General features: G+C 37.9%; 1 protein-coding gene and 1 long non-coding RNA gene across 3 annotated transcripts in view; one reads left to right on the forward strand and one right to left on the reverse strand.

Annotated features, from left to right (window-relative positions):
* Positions 1 to 20,843, forward strand: part of JAKMIP2 (janus kinase and microtubule interacting protein 2) — a 103,311-nt gene that overhangs the window by 70,570 nt on the left and 11,898 nt on the right. For both annotated transcript variants that reach the window (XM_075209648.1, XM_075209649.1), the window contains exons 8-18: positions 989 to 1,129; positions 4,802 to 4,858; positions 5,139 to 5,258; positions 8,680 to 8,808; positions 9,106 to 9,189; positions 9,336 to 9,398; positions 11,575 to 11,673; positions 12,336 to 12,434; positions 12,656 to 12,709; positions 12,937 to 13,002; positions 18,424 to 18,492. In XM_075209648.1, the coding sequence (XP_075065749.1) occupies positions 989 to 1,129; positions 4,802 to 4,858; positions 5,139 to 5,258; positions 8,680 to 8,808; positions 9,106 to 9,189; positions 9,336 to 9,398; positions 11,575 to 11,673; positions 12,336 to 12,434; positions 12,656 to 12,709; positions 12,937 to 13,002; positions 18,424 to 18,492 (981 nt within the window). The remainder of the gene's footprint in view (positions 1 to 988; positions 1,130 to 4,801; positions 4,859 to 5,138; positions 5,259 to 8,679; positions 8,809 to 9,105; positions 9,190 to 9,335; positions 9,399 to 11,574; positions 11,674 to 12,335; positions 12,435 to 12,655; positions 12,710 to 12,936; positions 13,003 to 18,423; positions 18,493 to 20,843) is intronic.
* LOC142152724 (uncharacterized) lies at positions 5,012 to 20,456 on the reverse strand. Its single transcript, XR_012691384.1, has 2 exons — positions 20,282 to 20,456; positions 5,012 to 5,293 (listed from the first exon to the last, which is right to left on the reverse strand). It is a non-coding gene; the product is annotated as an uncharacterized LOC142152724 (long non-coding RNA).

The following is a 20,843-nucleotide window of genomic DNA, read 5'->3' on the forward strand; positions in this document are numbered from 1 at the left end:
CAATATAGAAATAATCATAGTCATTTAAAGTGCACACGTCGCCATTATTATCTGATTCTGTAAAATATAAGAAAGATTGCCCACATCCTTTTTTAATTTGTCCCCTGCTTTATCTGCTGGCATTTCCTACTTGATTTCCAGTGTACTCTACAAAAGGAGGGGGGAGGAGACCAATTCATCATGTATTCTAGTGGTCTAAAGAATAGCAGAAAATGATGGGAAAGCCTGTTTCAGCTTATTCCAGTTTTTAAAACAAAGAACCTCATTTACAATTAGACATTTCAGTGCAAAAAAGTTTTATTTATTTTTTCGTATCATAACGGACCCTCATTTGTGCTCTAAACAAATAAAATCTATCAAGCCTATTTTATTTTGGGTTGACAAGTTAACTTTAAGCCATAAATACAGACAACTTGGAGAAATCATATAAATATTTTCGGCTGTAGCCAAACACAACAACTAAACCAACGGCTACTGCTTTAAACTGCGCTTGCCGCCTAGGTAAAATATTTTACTATGGTTCACATTCCCAAAGTCCTATTGGGATCCTATACATAGACTGTTTTTCTTGGGGCTTGCTGTTTCTGTAATATAGAACTGTTAGTTCTATTTAGTTTGAACCTTAAAAATGGTGTCAGTAGCTGGGGTTTTAGCTAGAAGACCAATCGCAAGCCACAATCTCTTGATTACTGCTTGTGATTATTCTTTTTAGCCATGTCTGTAAGAGTAACTGAACCTTGGGCGGCTGCTATATGTAGTTGTTTTTCCAAGGGCTCCAGCAGGGGTAATATACACGTTATAATTTTTTTTTACTAGTTAATAGTGCAGTTTAAGATAAAACTACAACTAAAACATAAACTAAATCATAACATTGAGATATCAAAGTGAATATCATTAACATGATACTATGAATCCAGAAACAAGTAAATATACTTTTGAAATGCAGAAAAAAATATTTTCATCTTGTTTAAAAACCTTTCAACTACAGCGAGAGAAAATCACATCTCATCCTCCACTGAAGAAGTTGAGATCGTTGAATGATCTTGACCAAGCTGGGGAGGAGCAAGAAATTGAGTTCCTGAAGTTACAAGTGGTAGAACAACAGAACATTATTGACGATTTAACAAGGGTAAGTGTGACAATACTATTTTTGTGGTGTTTTATTTGTGTTATAGCAGTTTCATTGTCTAAAGAGACAATAGAAATTACATCAGACCATGGTCAGCCCTATAATATCTCAGCATTTCATCCTAAGCAGCTTAGTTAAAGGGGCAGCAATATCAATTTTAAAGAGCTATACTATTGTGTTTCCTTCTTGTAGATCTGATAAAATTTATATTGATTATATTTTTTGGGGGGGGAGAAGGTTACCAAATCTGTCCAAATGGCATCCCCCTGTTGCTTTTTTGGGGGTTTCCAGAATCCTTGACAACCTTCATAGACTCTGCGATCTTAGCCCATTGCTAGACCATAGTTCTAACACTTATATGGCCCCCTTCTTGTAAACTCTTGGATAACACTGGTTTACACCAATACTTTGATTTGCAAACAGTTTGTCATGATGCCAGGTTGGAAGACAGGGGTAACAGGGAAAAGCTCTTAAAATTTGTTGGAGATTATATATCAACTATATTTCAAAAGAGCTGTAAATCACTTTTCAAACAGGTATTTATCCATCCACTATTTCTGTTTTCCAAATAAATTACTTGTGTGGGCTCTGTACCTGCATCTATGTTGCCATATGTACACCAAACACTATGAGAATCACACTTCTAATAGAAATACTCCAATACAATTTTTATTTTAGTTGTGGTAAAGGGTAACAAAGAAACTATTTATTTATTTTTTTGTTGTCGCAAAGTCAATACTTATTAGCAAATGGAAATAACATAAACATTTAGCTAGTGAAGCCAAGCAGTAAATGGATCTCATGTAGGGTGTGTTATAGTAATGGCATTCAGAGTTACAGATTCTGGCTCAAGCGTCTGATGGGCACTTTTATATGGACAGCTGTGATGTACAGTAACTTGGCTCTCACTGATGGCATGAGTGAAATAAAAATCACTCAATAATATTCCAAAAATGCTTACTGTTCTACTGACTTAATAGCATGTTACACAGATTCATATAGAAACAAAAAAAATAGTTTATCTTTATATTATCTTTATTAGCTTGCTCTAACAGGGTGAGCACAGCAATCAGATATTTGTCAAAGAAAATCAAATGGAAAACTAAACAAATACTGCTACTACTTTTCCAATGAAAGCTAGTTTCATAGATGATTGCCATTGTCTTTTCTTCTGTAGACAAGTCTGACCTGCATATGTTTGAAAATTGCACCTTTAAAAGTCACACTATGGGGGGAATTCAATTGATCGCAAGTTTTTTTTTTCTCGCAGCGGGTTTCTAACTGCTATAGCGACCGTTTTTAGTTAACGCAGCGTTAAAACTTGTGCAATTCAATTGAAAAAGAGGTAACGCTGCTCCCGCGCGTTAATCATTGGTGTTTGCAAGTGTTTAGGTGAGTGAATGGGAGTGTTTAACGCGGTCATGTATAACAAAAAAAAAAGGATTGGCATACATTTGCATGCATTAGATTGCATTACACAACCATTCTATTTGATAATATCTACATTACAGTACTTTCTTTAGCATATTTTTTTATTTCACTATTTTTTACTATAGAATCATCGACCATGTCAAAACACATTAGTACATACATATTTGTACAAAAAACATACATAACTATATTTAATTAGTGATTTTTTTATTTTTATTTTTTTATGTTTTTTTTCATTATTTTTTTTTAAATAAAATCAAATGTTTCATGTTATGCATTACTGATAAACATAGTTTTCTTTTCATTATTACATGATTTCAAATAGTTTTCTTAGGTTTTTTATTTTTAGCACACCCCAAAGAGGTGTGAGATAGAACAGCATATTTGCCTGTTTAACGTGCCGCGTTAAAAAACAATTAAATAGCTTTTAACGCGGCGGGCTCTCATCCACCCTATACGTTCAATAGACCTTCTACTGGAGCGCAAAAGGACCGTTTCGTGAAAAAAAAACGTAGCGTTAAAAATGAAATTGAATCGCAGGTAAAGTTAACCCTCTCGAAAATGATAAAAAAAACAGCGTTAAAATTAATTAACGTGGTGTTAAAAATTATCTCGCGGCAAATTGAATTTCCCCCTAAGATGGTAAATAGCGCCAGTACATCTAAAGACTAGACACATTCACATATTGTGGGATCTATTTGTGCTCGCTTTGCTCTTTTGTCGACAGCACTTATGTGGCAGTGGTAACACTTTGCTATTCAACTTCTTCATTGGTATTAAAATATTATATTCATCATTTATTCATACCTTTGTTAAATTAAGCTGTGGGAAGATTGCCATGTAACTGATTTACTGCCAGGATATTTCCTGTCTGCATATGTATTTTTGTTTTCCAAGTTTTAAATTAGCTGTGCCTACAGATATTCACATGACAAAATACATCCATAGATTTTTCTTAGCTGAAGTCTTTACATTTTGTAATCCTGGTACTTGGATACTATGTATTACCTGTACTGTTGTGCTTTATACACATCTGCTGTTATAAATAAAAAGTTTAAAAAAAATAAAAAAATACATCCATAGACACTTCCTTCATGATATTAACTTCTTCTCCAGGACCCGTATTTATACAGGCTTAAGAGTGGCATCTGCACTAGGCTCTGTAGTACACAGAACCCATTAGCCGTTCTAGTAACCGAGGTCTATTTCCCGATGTTGTGGTGACCCTATGACCTCATAGGTAGGGCTCCCATGTGTCCTGCCAGGAAAGTACACATTTTTTCCACCCAAAATCTTCAGCTCACAATACTTATAATTCAAACTACTAATGAAATGTAATGAATAGGAGAATTCAATAAGTTGAGTTGAATAGTTTAACATTTTTTACTATATGTGGGACCTAAATGAAAGTATGGGGTTTGTTTTAAGACCTGAGCAAACCTCAGGTCACATGGGTGTTCTTATTTTTCCTTTCAAAACTATAGGAACCCTCCCTACTCAAAAAAAACAAACTAGTTTCCTAAATCTAACTATACCCCAGCTTTAAGCCTACTCCTGAGTTTAACCAAAGCCCGCATCCAAGCCTAAATCTTATTTCTGATCCTAGTTTAATCTGTAAAACTTTAGCGGATCTCTGATTTTTGCCTCCTCTGTATTGTTATGTAATATACCCACACACATCAGCATTATTTTGTACTGTATTGTCCTTTTGAGAAAGCATAGTACACTATATTTGTGGGATATAGCTGGAGGTTATCTCTTATTTTGCAAAGGGGCATTTTATTATGATCTTCTTTCTGGGCCCACTGATGCCATAAAGTGGACTTGAACTGCTCCCTCCTTGAGTGTGCTTAGTAGAGTCATATTACTGGGAAATGCTGACAGCTACGTTTCTTAATACATTTTACATCTAATGGTGGAATTTAAATAGCACAGAAATGTCTGCATTCATCGCATTGCTAATATTCTTAAACTGCATCTTTAAAATAATTATTTTGCCCTCTTAATATTGTGTACAATGCAATACATACTATCCAACCATCTAGCCACGTACAGGAATGTTGTATGACAAATTATAAAATAATGAGTTTTATAAGATTCCTCTTAATGACTATAATGGATTTTGCAGCCTTTTTCTGTTACATTAGTTAAAATATTTTTATACAGTATTCATATGGTAAGTAGGATTATTTGTATGCTTAGAGCTAGGAATATAATATTTTCTTATTTTTTTTTTTTTAGGATAGAGAAAAACGTATTCGACGAAAGAAACATAAAAGAAGTTCCAAACCTATAAAGGTTTGTACCATGGAATAAAATCATGTTTACTAATCATCATCATCATCACTTATTTATATAGCGCCACTAATTCCGCAATGTGAATGAATTTTATTGTAGCAACTGATTTGGCAATCAACAATATTTAGTGGGGGGAAAAACAGTCCCTCTCTATTTAGTAGATAAACCTTTATAGATAATAAATGCAGACTGGTTTGTGTAATGTTAGAAGCACTGTCCCACTGGTGTACAGTATGGTCCCAGCAGCATCACTGCTTCTACTTCTCTATCATTGCTGCAGAGACACCTGGTGGACACTGTGTTTGGTTACGATGATGATTCCATGGATTCGGAAACCTCTTCAGTTGCTTCGTATCGGACAGACAGGACGCCGGCCACGCCAGACGATGACTTGGATGAAGTAAGCAAAGTTATCTAGCGATACATCCTAATGTTCTTAAAAGGAAAGAAATGCGAAACATACAGTATATTTTTCAAATATGATTTTTTAAACACGATTGTATACTACATAAAAATGTATGTTTATTTATTAAACTATCCTGCACTTAGTTTCAGAAAGACAGATTGGTATTCACACTCAGATTTATTTTTCCATTCCTCGGGCCACTTTTGCTGCATCCCGCTGCTCCCTCCCACATTGTTTGTCACCTGAACCTCATTCCATCTATAGAAATGAAATAAATACATATCAGTTATTAAAATAATTTCACACCCATGCCACCACCAAAAATATGTGTAGATATAAAATAAAAAACAAAAGGAAATCAAAAGGTAGCTATATCAATCCTTCCAAAAAGGAAAAGGGCAGATGTTGCTTATAGCAACCAATCAGATTCTAGCTATTATTTTTTTAGTGTTCTAGATAAATGTTAGCCAGAATCTGATTGGTTGCTATAGGCAACACCTCCACTTTTCCTTATTAGAAGGTTTCATATGTAAAACCCCCAAGTTTTATATATAAAATTAATTTTATGTAGAGGTGTGTTTGGAACCACAAGCTTCCAAAATGACACTGTCATGGTCTCATGCTGCCCTGTCCTCACTGTCCTAATTGCGCAAGTGGGCAGGTCACTGCCTCCTATAAGATCACCACAGTCATCTCCAGCTGCTAATGATCCGATAGACAGGGTACACACAGATGAGCAGGACTGCCAAGAGAAATTTTGGGCCTCTGTACAGCAAGTTCTTGGGGCTCCTTCCATAGTCACTGGTGGCTCCTCCCACTACACAGGCATGCTAGGTCCCCCAGACAAGCCTGTGGTCCTGGTACTGTTTACCTGCTACCCCTCCTCCTGGCGCTCCTGCAGATGTGCAGTAGATAAATATTAAATACAAAAGATGCTCAGACACTAGTCAAATTACCTCTAAAAGAAAAATAAAGCATTTTAATTACCACCAGTGGGTACAAGAAGCAGCTTGTCTCTCTTACTATTCTATCAGCCACAGTTTCCAAAGTACACATTACAGTCTACTTTGGAAACCTTGACAAGGCTTATCCATACCTGCTAACTTTTCCTCGTTGGCTTCAGGGAGATCCCGGTAGCTGTGTGGGGCAGGGCTTGATCAATCATATCATTTTGGCCCCGTCCCTTAAACGGATGTCACAATTTTGGCCAATTACAACAGGGGGCATGGTTAAGATGACACAATATTTGCATCATTAAGCCTCCCTCCCACCTTGTCTAATTCGGGGACGAGAACCGGGAGGTTGCCCTGCTCTCCCAGGAGGTCTCCCAGAAATGCGGGAGTCTCCCGGACATTCCGGGAGAGTAGGCAACTATGCTTAAAGAAAAGCAGCTAATGAATCTCTAGAGACTTAAGTGTCTTTTACATTTCGGTCTCCATTACTGAAGTCATGTTGTGTTACCTTTCAGTCTTTCATTAAATCTTGGTCTCCATGAAAATGGCCACCTCCATAGGCATCAATACATGGACATAGGACACAGTTTCTGAACTGTGTCATCATGCCACAGATGGCGAAGCCAACCACGTCTTGTACTGGCTCAGCATCAGGGAGTGAGGGAGATCACCCCTAGTTAAGGGAGTCTCTCTGACATTCAGGGAGAGTTGGCAAGTATGGGCTTATCACAGCTTTTTTGTTTACCTCAAAATACTACATCATACTTAAATGTATTTGACTCATTTCAACCTACTAAGAAAGCATTGATGTGTGATTTTACTACTGCAGACTTACCTGTATTATTACAGTATCTTTATGGCACTACAGAGGCTAACTTATTAAACCTAGAGAGCTGTCTGTTACTTGCATGCCTTTTTTCTGTCATGTTTTCAGTTCTAGGCATTTAAATAAATATAAACTTTATTTTATAGAAGGAATATAAACTCTCCATATTGTTTTAGTTTAGTTTTCGATTGATGGTGTGTACAGTATTGCATGTTCTGGGTGCAAGATCCTAATTCATTAAGGAACATAAATGCTGACATGTGCCGTATTTTGTGTAAAATCGCACTGTGCATGTCCGGAAACAATCCATACACCAGAGAACGCAGCAACAGTTGATCTTCAAGCTCAAGGGACCCTTACTAAAGCCTATGATTTCATGAGTGTAACGGGGAGGGAAATGGGCGAATGCATGTAGTCAATGTACAGGAGGGGCGCGCCAAGCACGAGAGTGCACGCAGCCTCGTGCTATTCAAGGTTTGGGCTTCTCAAACGTACATGTTTTTCAGTCATATCACTTGCACCATCTACACGTCTGGGTGTAAGTGCCGACCACTAGTAATGACAGTCCCGTATGTATGCTAGAACATGTGTTTGTAATCAGGAGCAACTGTAAAAATGCATTTTATGTGGAGTAGACATATTCTATTACATTTATTTTATGGAGAAAAAAAGGAACAAACCCCAACTTTATATTATATTTGTAATATTTTGTCATTAATGACTATTACGGATAAGTGTCATTAAGTGAATAATTGTTTTTTTTTCTGTGCATTCGTTTGGGACTTTATATTCAACATATGTACTGGATGTATCCTGCAGTGTATTGTATGCAATAGCAGAGCAGGCCCTTATTCATAAACAGACGTATCCTTTCATCCGCTCCTTGTTGAATACTGACGTTCAATACATTTGTTTTACATGCCTTAATGAATCAGGCCCTCTGTGTCTATGTTTAATAAACATATTACATTATAATTTTACATTCTAAAAATAAAACTTCTTATTTTGCAATGAAAAGCATAAATAATGTACCTTACATGCTATATAATCACACACTTGGAGACTACATTAGAAATATTTTTTCATAGGTAAATAGAGCCACATTTGTTAATTTCTCATATCAAATTTGGAATGAAAGTGGAAGAATTAGGAATAAATTGTGAACATACATTATCACACATGTGATAATTGAATGAACCAATTTAGACCGTTCTGGCCCAAAATAGCCATGTGTGGGGGAAACCACCAGTGGTTAACTGAAAAAAGTTATTTTGTCAACTGAAATATATAATAGACAAATGACTAGAGTATTGTAGCCTTTCGCCTCAATCACCAGATTGAATTTTTCTATTCCAATTTGTCATTCTTGTAGGTGATCACAGAATATATAGATCAGAGGTCATACATCCCCTATTGCACACACTGTGAAATATGTAAATGCTGTTGTTAACTGTCTTTAAAATGCACAATCTATAAGGTCTAGAACTAGTTTGATGGAAAGTATTATAGTACAAGTAATTTTATTTCCTATAATAATGTACCATTTGTCTTTAGTTGAAAAAGTCTTCCTGACTTAGATGGTAGAATGTCTCTGGAGTTTTGCTCACTAACGTTAATAACTTTTGTCCCTTGGAAGAGTTTAGCGGCTGAAGAGTCAGAACTGAGGTTTCGCCAGTTGACGAAGGAGTATCAGGCGCTACAGAGGGCCTACGCTTTGCTTCAAGAACATACAGGCAGTATCATAGATGCAGAGAGAGAGGTCAAGGTAACCAAATTGATGTGGCATTGTTTTATGTATTTGTGGCTGATTAAACATTAGATGGCTATTTTCTGACATTAAATTAGCATCCTATAAATTTAAGAAACTGGATACCACTTCCATATAACCATTAATGTGGCTGACAGTCTGTAAATTCTATATTGTCAAGTTAAAAAATTGTACTACTCTCTTTATGTGGTTGAAACAAAGCTAGTTTCATTGGTAATATGGACACAATATATATTTATTAAAGAGGACTAAAAGCCAAGCACGATATTAAACAATATTCACAACATCTCACAGGTTCAAGAGCAGATGCAAACAGAGGCTCTGCGTTACAAAGCCAAGATCGAAGATCTAGAAAAGGCCTTGGCTCAGAAGGGACAGGTTAGTAAATCTTTTTTTTTTTTTCATTTTATTTATGTTTATACATAGTCTTAGAATTACTTAAAAAGTCTGATTTCTGTATCTAAAACTAAATGAGTTAAATAAAGACATTTAAGTTTTAGTCTAAGAATTTTTGTTGTTAACAGGATTCGCATTGGGTGGAAGAAAAACAACTTTTCATAAGGCGAAACCAGGAGCTAATAGAAAAGGTATGTCATAGTTGTAAATGTTCTGCTACACTAATCAACAGACAAAAGCCTAAGAGAAATAAAAATCAAACCTTACAAAGTAATAATAAACACCTCCATGCAAACATAAGATCAAATTTCCAGGAAAAGAGGGAGTAACTGAATAAACAGCTAATATACACAAGAAATCCACTTACATTTCTGGCACTGAGCAATGTCACTGGAGAATGGAGAGTGACAAGAACACTGCTACCCCTGTTTCTGTGTGAGCAATGGCACTGAGTAATGTCACTGGAGAATGGAGAGTGACAAGAACACTGCTACCCCTGTTTCTGTGTGAGCAATGGCACTGAGCAATGTCACTGGAGAATGGAGAGTGACAAGAACACTGCTACCCCTGTTTCTGTGTGAGCAATGGCGCTAGAGCTCCTGGGAAGGGAGGTACTTTGGAATCCAAAACCTGCGAGATCCGACAACGCAATGATGACGTTTTACCTCGATTCAGATCCGAAGACGCGCGAAAGTACCCAGCCGGCTTGCGAGCCTACTCTGATCTCCTAAGTTCGGGTGGGTTCGGTTTTCAGAAAACCGAGCCCGAGCATCTCTAGAAATAATGAAATGCTAAGTGTAGATCTAAAACAATGTGTAATAATTTATATACAAAATATAGACTATTAGCACTGGAAAGGCATATCAAAAGATACAAATTACTGTAAGTAAAAAACAGTGCAGAAAATTCAAACAAATTCAGATTATAAAATCACATATCCAATGTTAATGTTATTGTTTTCTAGCAAGCAACAACTAAACTAATATAGGAGGGTCAAATGTTATGACATGTCCAAAGATTGTTGTAAACAATAATAAAAGAGAATCTCAACAGAATACCTTCACTGATTTCACCAATGGGGCTGTTCTCAAGACCTCTTTTTTAGAATGGCCGTATTAGTCCGCTATGTTGTCTGTGAGGTGCTCAATTTTAATGGTATGTAATGAACATTGGGCCAAATTCACTAAAGATTAAAAACAATACTACTAATGGCACTTTTAGGGGAAACACTTTAACTCTTTATTCACATCTAAAACATTTATAATACTGCTGGTATCAAAATTAAACACGTAACCTTATAGCTGGGAGGGAATAAAGTTACCTTCAGATTTAACTATATAATATAAATTTTGTGAACAAGGTGTTAAAGAGAATTATTTTTACAATGATGACATTAAAGATGTGACTCCACAATGTTTTCAATAAATTTGGAATTACTAACAGCATTAAATACGTTCACCTGCTGCATACTAGATAATCATCCAACGAACGCTGGACACACAAGTCTATAATCCATCATTTTGTTGTATATATAGTCATTGTAATTAGTGTCTTGGTTACTGTCCTCTCCATTGTTAAAAGTGCATATATGTGTTTCTATCTATTATTTATATATATATATATATATATATATATATATATATATATATATTGTAACAAAAGGAGGCATTTAGCTGGCAATATGCAGAGAAAGCAGGGAAGTAGAGTAAAACATTGGCACAGTTATGTACCTAGGTGGAGATTAAACCAGGTAAAAACATATGTGTAGTTTAAAATTGGTTTACTTACATGATTTAAAAGCTGCTTCCTCTCAGCAAACCGACAGGGTGGGTCTGATAGTCTAAACAGAGCCAGGGATGGGCGTTTCCTTTTAAAGAGAAGGTGGGTGTGTCACCTGTCCATCAAGCTAGGCCGGTGGGAGGAGTGTCAGGTATAAAACCCTGCTTGTTTCATTGTTCAGGGAGATCAACGCTGGGCTAGCTGGCTGATCTGGACAGAGAGCTGGACTATGTATAGTAAGCGTTGAGGGTCTCCATAACTGCTGTGCAAGAATACGGTGTCAAAACATTATTACCATCCTGACAATAAAGAACCATGAAAAGGAATAAGTTGTATGCGTGTGCTTCTGCAGTAGCGGGCTCTTGCCACAATATATATATATATATATATATATATATATATATATATATATATATATATATATATATATATGTGTGTATATATTGTGCTCACAAAAATGTACCTCATGGACTGTCATTTTAAAGTAAGTTATAATCATTATATGGTAACAGCTGAAACTGTCTAGCAATTTTCTCTGATGGAAGTTGTTTTATGAGAAATCTTGGATGATTATAATTTTTCTTTTAGATCGAGAAACTAGAGTCAGAAAACAGCCGACTACAACAAGAGCTGCAAGATGCAAGAGACCAGAATGAATTATTGGAATTCCGCAACCTGGAGTTGGAAGTAAGATTGGGTCATAAAATGACCCATTAATATTTTATATTCTGGTTGAACAACCACAATAAGAGAGAATCCTACAATAGAAACTCCTAGCAATAGACATTATATTACTATGAGCCATGATTAGCTGTGACTTTCTCAACCTACCTAGTGGATGGTTCGTGCATGAAGTAGCATAGTGGCTTTAATCAATCAAACTTCTAAGCACCTTCCTGCCAGTTAAACAATGCACTTAAATTATTACTATAATTAAACATATCATCCCACTCACAAAATGTGCAAATGTCATTTCCGTGCATCACTTAACTGAAACCTTAAAGGGAAAATGCAGAGTTGGGGGAAAGTTTGGTTGAATAGTGCAGTTGAGATATGAGCTGGAAGCGGTAGTGGGTGAGAAGTGTGATTTGTACCAGCTCCTGTGCCATTTGCACTCATAGCACCTTGTAAATATGGCCCTGTGGAGTAGACACATAGATCTCTATACAGTGAGGGGGTACGATATGCTTAATATTGTGTGGCACTAACATTAAGTAATCTTTGTTGACGCGTGTAGTTCATAAGCTAAGAGAGACATATAAAATGTGCAATTGGTGCAAGCTGTTACATAAATGAAACCAGCAGCTGAAAGCTATGTCTTCACTATTCGTGTTATCGTTCCTTCACAGGAAAGAGAACGAAGATCCCCTCCATTTAATCTTCAGATCCACCCATTTTCCGATGGAGTCAGTGCACTGCAGATTTACTGCATGAAGGAAGGTGTCAAGGTATAACATGTTATATCTGCATATATTTTAAACATAGTGGGGTTTTAAACATTGCCGCCGTATGCATGATTTTGAAAATCACAGATAAAACATTTTGGATAAGTTTATTGCAATTATTGGCTCAGCCATGTAAAATGTATCTGAGCTAACTGAGCATTAACACTATTATGTGCAATGAATTATGAAACCCTCTTCAGATATGATGTGTGTTTATTTTATAGGACGTCAATATACCAGATCTCATCAAACAGCTGGATATTCTGGGAGACAATGGGGTGAGTAGAATGACATTATTGGGAATCTTATGACACAAAGTAAATTATTGCACAAAATTAAAATATAATGAATGCTTAGATTTCTAACACTTACCTAACATTACAAGTCTGCTTATTTTAGACAACAAAGAATCATCTTCAATATTTTTTAAGTGATTATTCTTAATTAATATTTTTAATAACTAAAAACATTGCACCCTAAAGTCACATTTTTTTTTCTCTGGCAGAATCTAAGGAATGAAGAACAAGTTGCCATAATTCAAGCGAGTACTGTGTTGTCACTGGCTGAGAAGGTAATAGTAAAATATTTATTAGTCCTTGATGACTTTAGAGGCTTCAGTTAATTAGAGTTCAGTGATGCCTATCAGGTATAATGCTTTCATGATGGTTCTTCAGTTCTCATGCATAATTTAATTTCCCAATGGCAATCAAAGTCTTGGGAATGTAGGACAGTGGATGCTATTTCATATATCTTAAACTCGAAGAAGGATTTGTTTCAGTAGCTAGAGTCACTGGTTGGAAAATCACATGATTTCAGAAGGCGTGGGGGTTGGGTACGGTTTTTCAATCCTGAAAATTCCTACACCGAGGAGACCTACAAATAAAAAAACTAATTTAGTAAAAACTAATTTAAATATAAATAGACTTACCTGAAAACAGACGCTGCACATCTCCGATGGCACCAGCATGCTGACCGCAACTTATTCCGAATTTAGAGCTCTCCGGCACTACAGTTTGATGTCATTGCGACTTTTATTGATGTTAATTTAAAGCGACAATGTCGGGTTAGGTGTTTAAACACTTAACCTGCGGGGTCCCGACATTGCCGCTTTAAATTAACATCAATAAAAGTCGCAATGCCATCAAACTGTAGTGCCGGAGAGCTCTAAATTCGGAATAAGTTGCGGTCTGCATGCTGGTGCCATTGGAGATGTGCAGCAGCGGTTTTCAGGTAAGTCTATTTATATTGAAATCGTTTTTTCCTAAATTCGTTTCTTATTTGTAGGTGTTCTCGGTGTCGGCATTGTGGTAATCATTTTAACGATTACCACTGGTGTGTGAAATCTAAAATGTACTAGACATAGTAGAATGAAAATCACACTATCTAGGGCAGTGATGGGCAAACTTTTTCAGGAGCAGGCCAAGTAAAAAAGAAAAACTTTAGGCGGGCCAATATAATTTATTAAAAAACTCAAATATCGAAATATATAATACAAATTTTTTGAATGGGGCGGGAGGGTGTTATATAGCAGTATTACCTCTATAAGTGCAGCGATCGTACAGACACAGCACTTATTTCAGCAGGTTGCTGCAGATCCATCTTTCTGGTGAGCCACTAACTGACAACACAGCAGCCAATCGAAATCCGCCTTAGTGTATGGCCCAGCCCATATCTTCTCACATGACTTTCAGCCATTAGGGGGCGGGCAGGTGTTTCAGTGATTGACATACGAAGTGTCCTTTTAGGAAGGAGGATGAAGTGTAATGGAGGAAATAGCTGGGAAGGCATAAAAATGAAGGTTCTGACACACAGGGTCGGCCCTAATAATTTTATGCATATTTTAATGAAATTTTTTAAAATATTGGTGGGCCGGAAAGAACCACTAAGTGGGCCGGATCTGGCCTGCGGGCCGTAGTTTGCCCATCACTGATCTAGGGGCAAACACATGCTTTCTTTGAGCAGTATTCCACCCTTATTCTCAATAGTTACATTAAATTGATACAGTAGACGAAGAAAGATTGTTGCTCACCGCTTCCATCAGTATCAAGTGGGGTGCTCTGTAATTTCCAGCAGGTAGAATATTAAAAGCATCACAGCGACAGGAACTCTCCAGTGAGTCCAGCAGGAGAGGGCTGGCAAATTTTAGCCTGGTTTAGCCTGGGGGCCAGGCTCAACTCAGCAGCCTATTAGGAACATTTTAAAGGAAAAAATGCAGGTGGCCTAGTCACCGAGCCCAAGGTAGCACATCATGTGACCGGCCCAGGGGACAGATGCTCCCTTGCCCCCAAGCCCAGCCTGCTCCTGGAGTCCAGCAATGTATTTTGGTCACAAATTATTTTATGACTGGAAAAATGCTGGAATACAATGAGTCAAATGTGAAATGTTTGTGTCATGGTCCTAAAATATTAGTGTATAGCAGAACAAACAGAAAGACAATAATTTATCGTAGAATTATTTCACTTTAGAATTATGACTGCCACCCAGTGGCCAGCTTGTGTGGTGCTTCTTAGAAAGTATCTGTTTTTATAATGTCTGAATTTATTCTATATGTAAAAGTAAAAAGATAATAAAAGGTAAAATCAAATATATTAATTTTATTGCATAGCTATTAAACAACTCACCATGAGGAAAATGGTGAGACAAACAAAATTTTGATATTTCAAATAATACGTTGGCACTGTATTTCAAAGGGAAAACTCTCGATTGATATTTTCAAATGAAGAAACTGAGTTTTCAGTGTAAAAAGTGCCGTTTTATTGGCTGACAACTCATTTGAGTTTTTAAAATGTCAATGCAGCAGCAACCCACATACATATATAAACTATATTTAGAACAAATGTAGCAATATTGGGCACTCTCCCTTAAGAAATAAATTCTGGTTTCATAGTCAATATTACAATAAAGAAAAAATTATCAGACAGCACACAGGAAATCTATTCTAATGTAATACAATCATAACAGCAAGTACTCCTTGTTTGGCTTAACCACCAGTCAGTCACAAGTGACCAGCATGGGAAAGAGCTTGAGCATGGCTCACGGTGAAGGGGAGTAGCCATGGTTATTCTCCGCCATTTTGCATATATTGTTTATCATGAGCGAGTGAGTTGTTTTTTGTGAGGATTTTTTTTCAGTTTTCTTTTCTTTTCTGAGTTAGACTAATGTACATTGGATCAAGAAAGATTATATTTAATGAAGTGGTGAAGAAAGAGTTTGTGGAGATGTTTATTTTAAAATTGTGTCTGTTATTTATTTATTTCTGTTCATTATACTGGGACCACTGTAGTTAAAAAGTATCAGATTTGTTAAGTACCCTGTCTCCACTGCCCACTGGGTCGAGAAGAGTATCAGCAGTTTTCAGTGCAGTCCTTATTGCCTCTGGCAGGAGGGGCACCTTATTATCCAATAGGCTGACTAGGCTGCAGCCCAGAGCGCAAGATTTTTGGGTGAGCAAAATTGTGACAGGGAAAGGTATAAACTGAAATTAATCTTAAAATATAAAAGAATAGTCATTCTCCAAAGTAAATGGTTAAGGCTAAAGACTAGAGAGTAAAGGCTAAAGAGTCATCCTTGAATGGGCGCTTGAGGATAAGCCAGTAGGAAAGACAAGGATGGCGATAGGCGAGAAGCCCCCTCTCCCTTCACGCCACCCCTCTCCCTAGTGCTTTAATGACATTAGTTGCAAAGATTGCTGGGATCTGTTTAAAAAGCCAAGTGGAGCTGAGTTTCGAATTTGCGCAAAAGAAAGAGATGAATGAGAGAATTCTTTATTGAAAAATGATTAAAGCCATTAACCTGAGAGTGTGATGACTACATTTATTTTATGATTATTTTATGATTTAATACTATTAATTCATGTTTCATTATTACTGAAGGCAATAAAGAAAACCAAGCATTTGAATAAAATACAGTTTGCAACAGGAATTAATTATTTAATTCCTAGTAAATTTTGGAACTAACAACAGATTTAAGTGAAAGTAGTTTTTCATTGATTTTTGTGCAAAACACGAACATAAACATTGGTGGGGGGGGAGCCAGATTTTAAATTAATGACAAGTTTGTGTTTGCCTACCATGTATTAGCCCCTCACCTTCCTTATTAGGAAGGTGATGGGGCGCTATGAGTGTATTAGTCTAGAGCAGGCCTGTCCAACCTGCGGCCCTCCAGGTGTTGTGAAACTACAAGCCCCAGCATGCTTTGCCGGTAGACAGCCAGTTGATAGCTGGAAGGGCATGATGGGACTTGTAGTTTCACAACACCTGGAGGGCCGCAGGTTGGACAGGCCTGGTCTAGAGCGACCTGAATCCTTAATCATGTCCTGAGGAGGGGAGTGGATGGCCTGATGTTTTTGCAGCCCCGCTAACCATAGAGGCACCCACCCTGTGCTGACCACCTTGGGGCTGGTTTTCACTATAATCAGGGGACTCCCTCATGGGGGTAAATGTATCAAAGTGCGAGTTTGCCAGCGTGTTTAAATCGCGGCAACCCGCGAGTTTTGAAAAAAAAATCTGAAATGTATCAAGCTGCGATTTTGACACTGAAGTTCAAAATCGCTGGTCATCTCTGGCGATTTTGTGCGATGTAAACACTCCCGAGATTAGCTAACTCTCCTGTTTTTGGCAAACTCTCCTGTGTTGTAACAGTGAGTTGTAAACACATCCCTGTCACACTGCCCCTGTCATACAGCTGTAAAAACTGTAAAGAATAGTTCAAAGTGAAAAAAAAAAAAAAGTGTGGGGTCTCCCTCTATTCATGCTTAACCCTAGTGCTGCCTGACTAGTGCTGGTCCCGTGAAAATCGGGGAAAAATTTTGCGTGGGGTCCCCCCGATTTTCACTTTACCAGCACTAGGCAAACCAGCCAGGGTTGGCGGCACTATAGCAGTGGGACACACGGCAGGCCCGCTCATTTTTGTCGGCGGACCCTACTCCCTAGGGAATCCAGCCCAGCGCTGAACAGTCTAGGGTTGGTTAGTCATTATGGCAGGGGGACCCCTGCCGTGTGTCCCACTGCTATAGTGCCGCCAACCCTGGCTGGTTTGCCTAGTGCTGGTAAAGTGAAAATCGGGGGGACCCCACGCAAACTATTTCCCCGATTTTCACGGGACCAGTACTAGTCAGACAGCACTAGGGTTAAGGCTGAATAGCGGGGGACCTCACGCTTTTTTTTTTTTCAACTTTTATCTTTTCTTTACAGTTTTAACACTGCCAGGGCAGTGTAACAGTGATGTGTTTGTACAACACGCTGCTATCAAGCAGCGTGTTGTATCTGGCGTGTTTTGAAGCAAACTCTCCTGAGTTTGCTAACTCGCAGCGTCATACATTGGAGACTTGTATAGCTGCAGTGGCAAACAGTCGGGAGTTTGATCTCTGGCGATTTTGCAAATAGGGATTTTGACAGAAGCACAACTCTGGCGATTTTGCATGAAATCTCAGCTTCATACATCGGCGAGTTTCTACTCTCCCGAGAAAATCGCTGGAGTTGCAAAATCGCACTTTGATACATTTACCCCATGGTCTCCCTGTAATAGTGGAAACAAGCCCAGACTGTCTATCGCTGGGACTGATTAAGGATTTGTGGAGGGGAAATGCTGACTCTTTTTTAATTAATTTATTTTTCTATTACAATGTAGAGACATCTATGATCTGAGCGGAGGATCCGTCAGCCTCTTTCAGTTCTCCAATATTTAGGCTTATTTATTTTTTCTGCAAATGACTGACAGTTACGTTTCTGTTTAGATGCCATCTGGTGATAGAAAAAAGTATTGCAGGGAATTCCAATATTGTGGTTTTGGAAACACACTTATCACGTTACAATGTGTTTCTTTGAAGAGTCAATGTGCATTGTGTGAATGAGGTTGTGCAGTATAAATATTCATTTAAGGCTTGAGACACCTGCATATTACTTTTACTTTTTACTGTTGCACAGGACTTATGAAGTCATATATGAAAGTCTCACATAACACCAACCATGTCATGTGTTCTTTTACTTGATAGTGGATACAGCAGATAGAAGGAGCCGAAGCTGCACTACATCGAAAGATGATGGAGTTGGAAAGTGACATGGTAACTAAATTTATGGTTTGATGATTTGCTTTCACTACCCCATGGTAGATCCTCCCAGCACCACAGATTTCAATGACACCTTTCTCTTTAAGCATTTGTGTGTAGTGGATTACTTGGTAAGAAAGCAAAATAGGAGGAAATGGAAGTGGGAGAGGTGGAGAAGTGGAAAATGAGGGTGGTATGCAGAAGAATAAAAAGTTAAATGGAGGGTTTTATTATTATTTTATTATTATTATTATTTTTATCATAATAATTATTAGTATTATTATCGTTAGGGAAGAGAGGAGTGAAAAACAGGCTGAATCTAGATAGACACAAAATTATGTCAGCACCTAAATCACTATTTAACCTATTTGTCCAGCTACCGTAATCTATAAACTCTAGTAAAAAAAAAGCTTAGTGATGTTTTTATTCTGAATAATAATATTAAGTTTGTGGTGTATTCTATGGTTTCTCAACTTACCAACTCTAGTGTTTTTTTAATACACAGTATTATTACATACGCAATGAGTAGCTTGTTTCTGGAATAAGTTCTTTTTGTATTGACTAATTACTATTAGAAAAGTGATTTATTAGTGAAACAGAACAATAATTCTAAAGTACAGATATTTTGACATAATATATACTTTTTTCATTATGGCCATCTACTCTGGCCTCGCTTAAACTAAATCTACTGGAGTGTGAAATGCCAAGCTGTCACATCACTTTTTATCATAAGCATTGTCCGACTGATGCATGAAGGGTCCAACAGGGAAACCAGTGGTGTATTGGTCCACATAACTGCATGTACAGATGCTAAGTGACTTTGTTCTGCTGAATGGAATGTGGTCAACTTTATTGGTGCTAGACCAGCGCTTAACAACTGCACTTTGGGCGTGGTGTTACACATACATAACTACATAACAGGCGGCTATGTTTTAAAAATATATTTTTTCACTGCTTTATATATACTGGATATACCTTAGTAATTGTATGTCCAATATATATAAATCAGTAAAAAAGTGATCTAGTTAAAATGTCCTTGCCCTGATAGCCTTTGACTCGTGTCCCATCATGCCATAACAGACAGTGACATAGCACACTGATACATGTAGTTCTACTGCAGCTGGTTTACATACGCATACTGGGTATAAATACAGTTCCCATAGAAATGACTCCTGTTCCAACCATTTTCTGCTTCATGTGGGAAAGAACTCTGTATAAAGCACTGGTGACTCCCACTGATGATGTCTCTGTTGCTCTGCATAGACCAACCACATCATAGAGAAATAGTATAAGCTGCTGCTGTGTAGTGCAGCACTTTGACCCCTCCTCCTTCGGATACCACAGCAAGGTAAGAGTTGATGGCTGGGAGCAGATTGTTGGGAAGTATTTCCAGCTTTACACTGCTCTCCCAATCTCTGCAGTCAGAACAAAGTCCTGACGAAACGGGACATTTCCTTTGAGTCATTCCTCAGAACAGTTGGCTCACTGTGTTGCTCTATGCTACCTGTTCTTGTGCTTTGACTACCCTTGCTGCTACTCGTGTCTTAAGCTTTGTTTCTGATTGGCCAGATCCTGGAATGTTGGGGCCCTGTTTGAAAATCAGATACGTGCTATTCACATCTTGAAACACTGAGCATTTAGTGAACCATATTGCTCCTGCCCTCTCCAACTATCTCTAGCCCACAACAGCAGCCACATTGCATTAATACACCTCACTGCATTACATTGGTACTTTAATATATTACACCAACTCCCTTAACTTAATTACCCACAGTACATGGCATTAATACCCCACTACACTTACCTGATTTGAGTGCTGTGTGTGGCAGATCCCTCTGTCTGCCTGCTTCAAGTTCTGGGGAAAATGGCCCATTTGGAAGGGAGGAAAAGGGAAATGAAAAACAGGAGAAGAAGGGAGGAAAGGGTAAGAGCAGAAAGGAGAATAGGTGCATGGCAGAGTGGAATGGGAGGGGAGGAACAGAAGGAGAGCCAGCCGGACATCAAGGAGGAGGGGCAGATCAGCCCCCTGCCCTGACAAGCTGTTCACCCTGTCTGTCAGCCTGAGCATCCTGACATAAGCAGACAGACAGGAAGCTGGCCCAGTCAGAATGAGGAGATTCATCCCCGCAAACATCAGCAGGACATTTAATAGTGTGGCAGGTCCCTGAGGATTGGCCAGCCACCAGAAAGAACCAGGATGGCAGGGCTGGCCAGACCATGGCCTGGGTTCCTTCACATGTAGAGAGTGTGCTACAGGAGAGGCCCACCAGACATTTCCCCAATAACCCAGTGGGTCAGTATGAGCTTTATGATGAGATGTTATTGTCTAATTTTACTCCATGTTGAAGTCTGATGCCGTCCAAATA

Source organism: Mixophyes fleayi, chromosome 4 (genome assembly GCF_038048845.1).
Source record: "Mixophyes fleayi isolate aMixFle1 chromosome 4, aMixFle1.hap1, whole genome shotgun sequence".
Lineage (NCBI taxonomy): Eukaryota > Metazoa > Chordata > Amphibia > Anura > Limnodynastidae > Mixophyes > Mixophyes fleayi.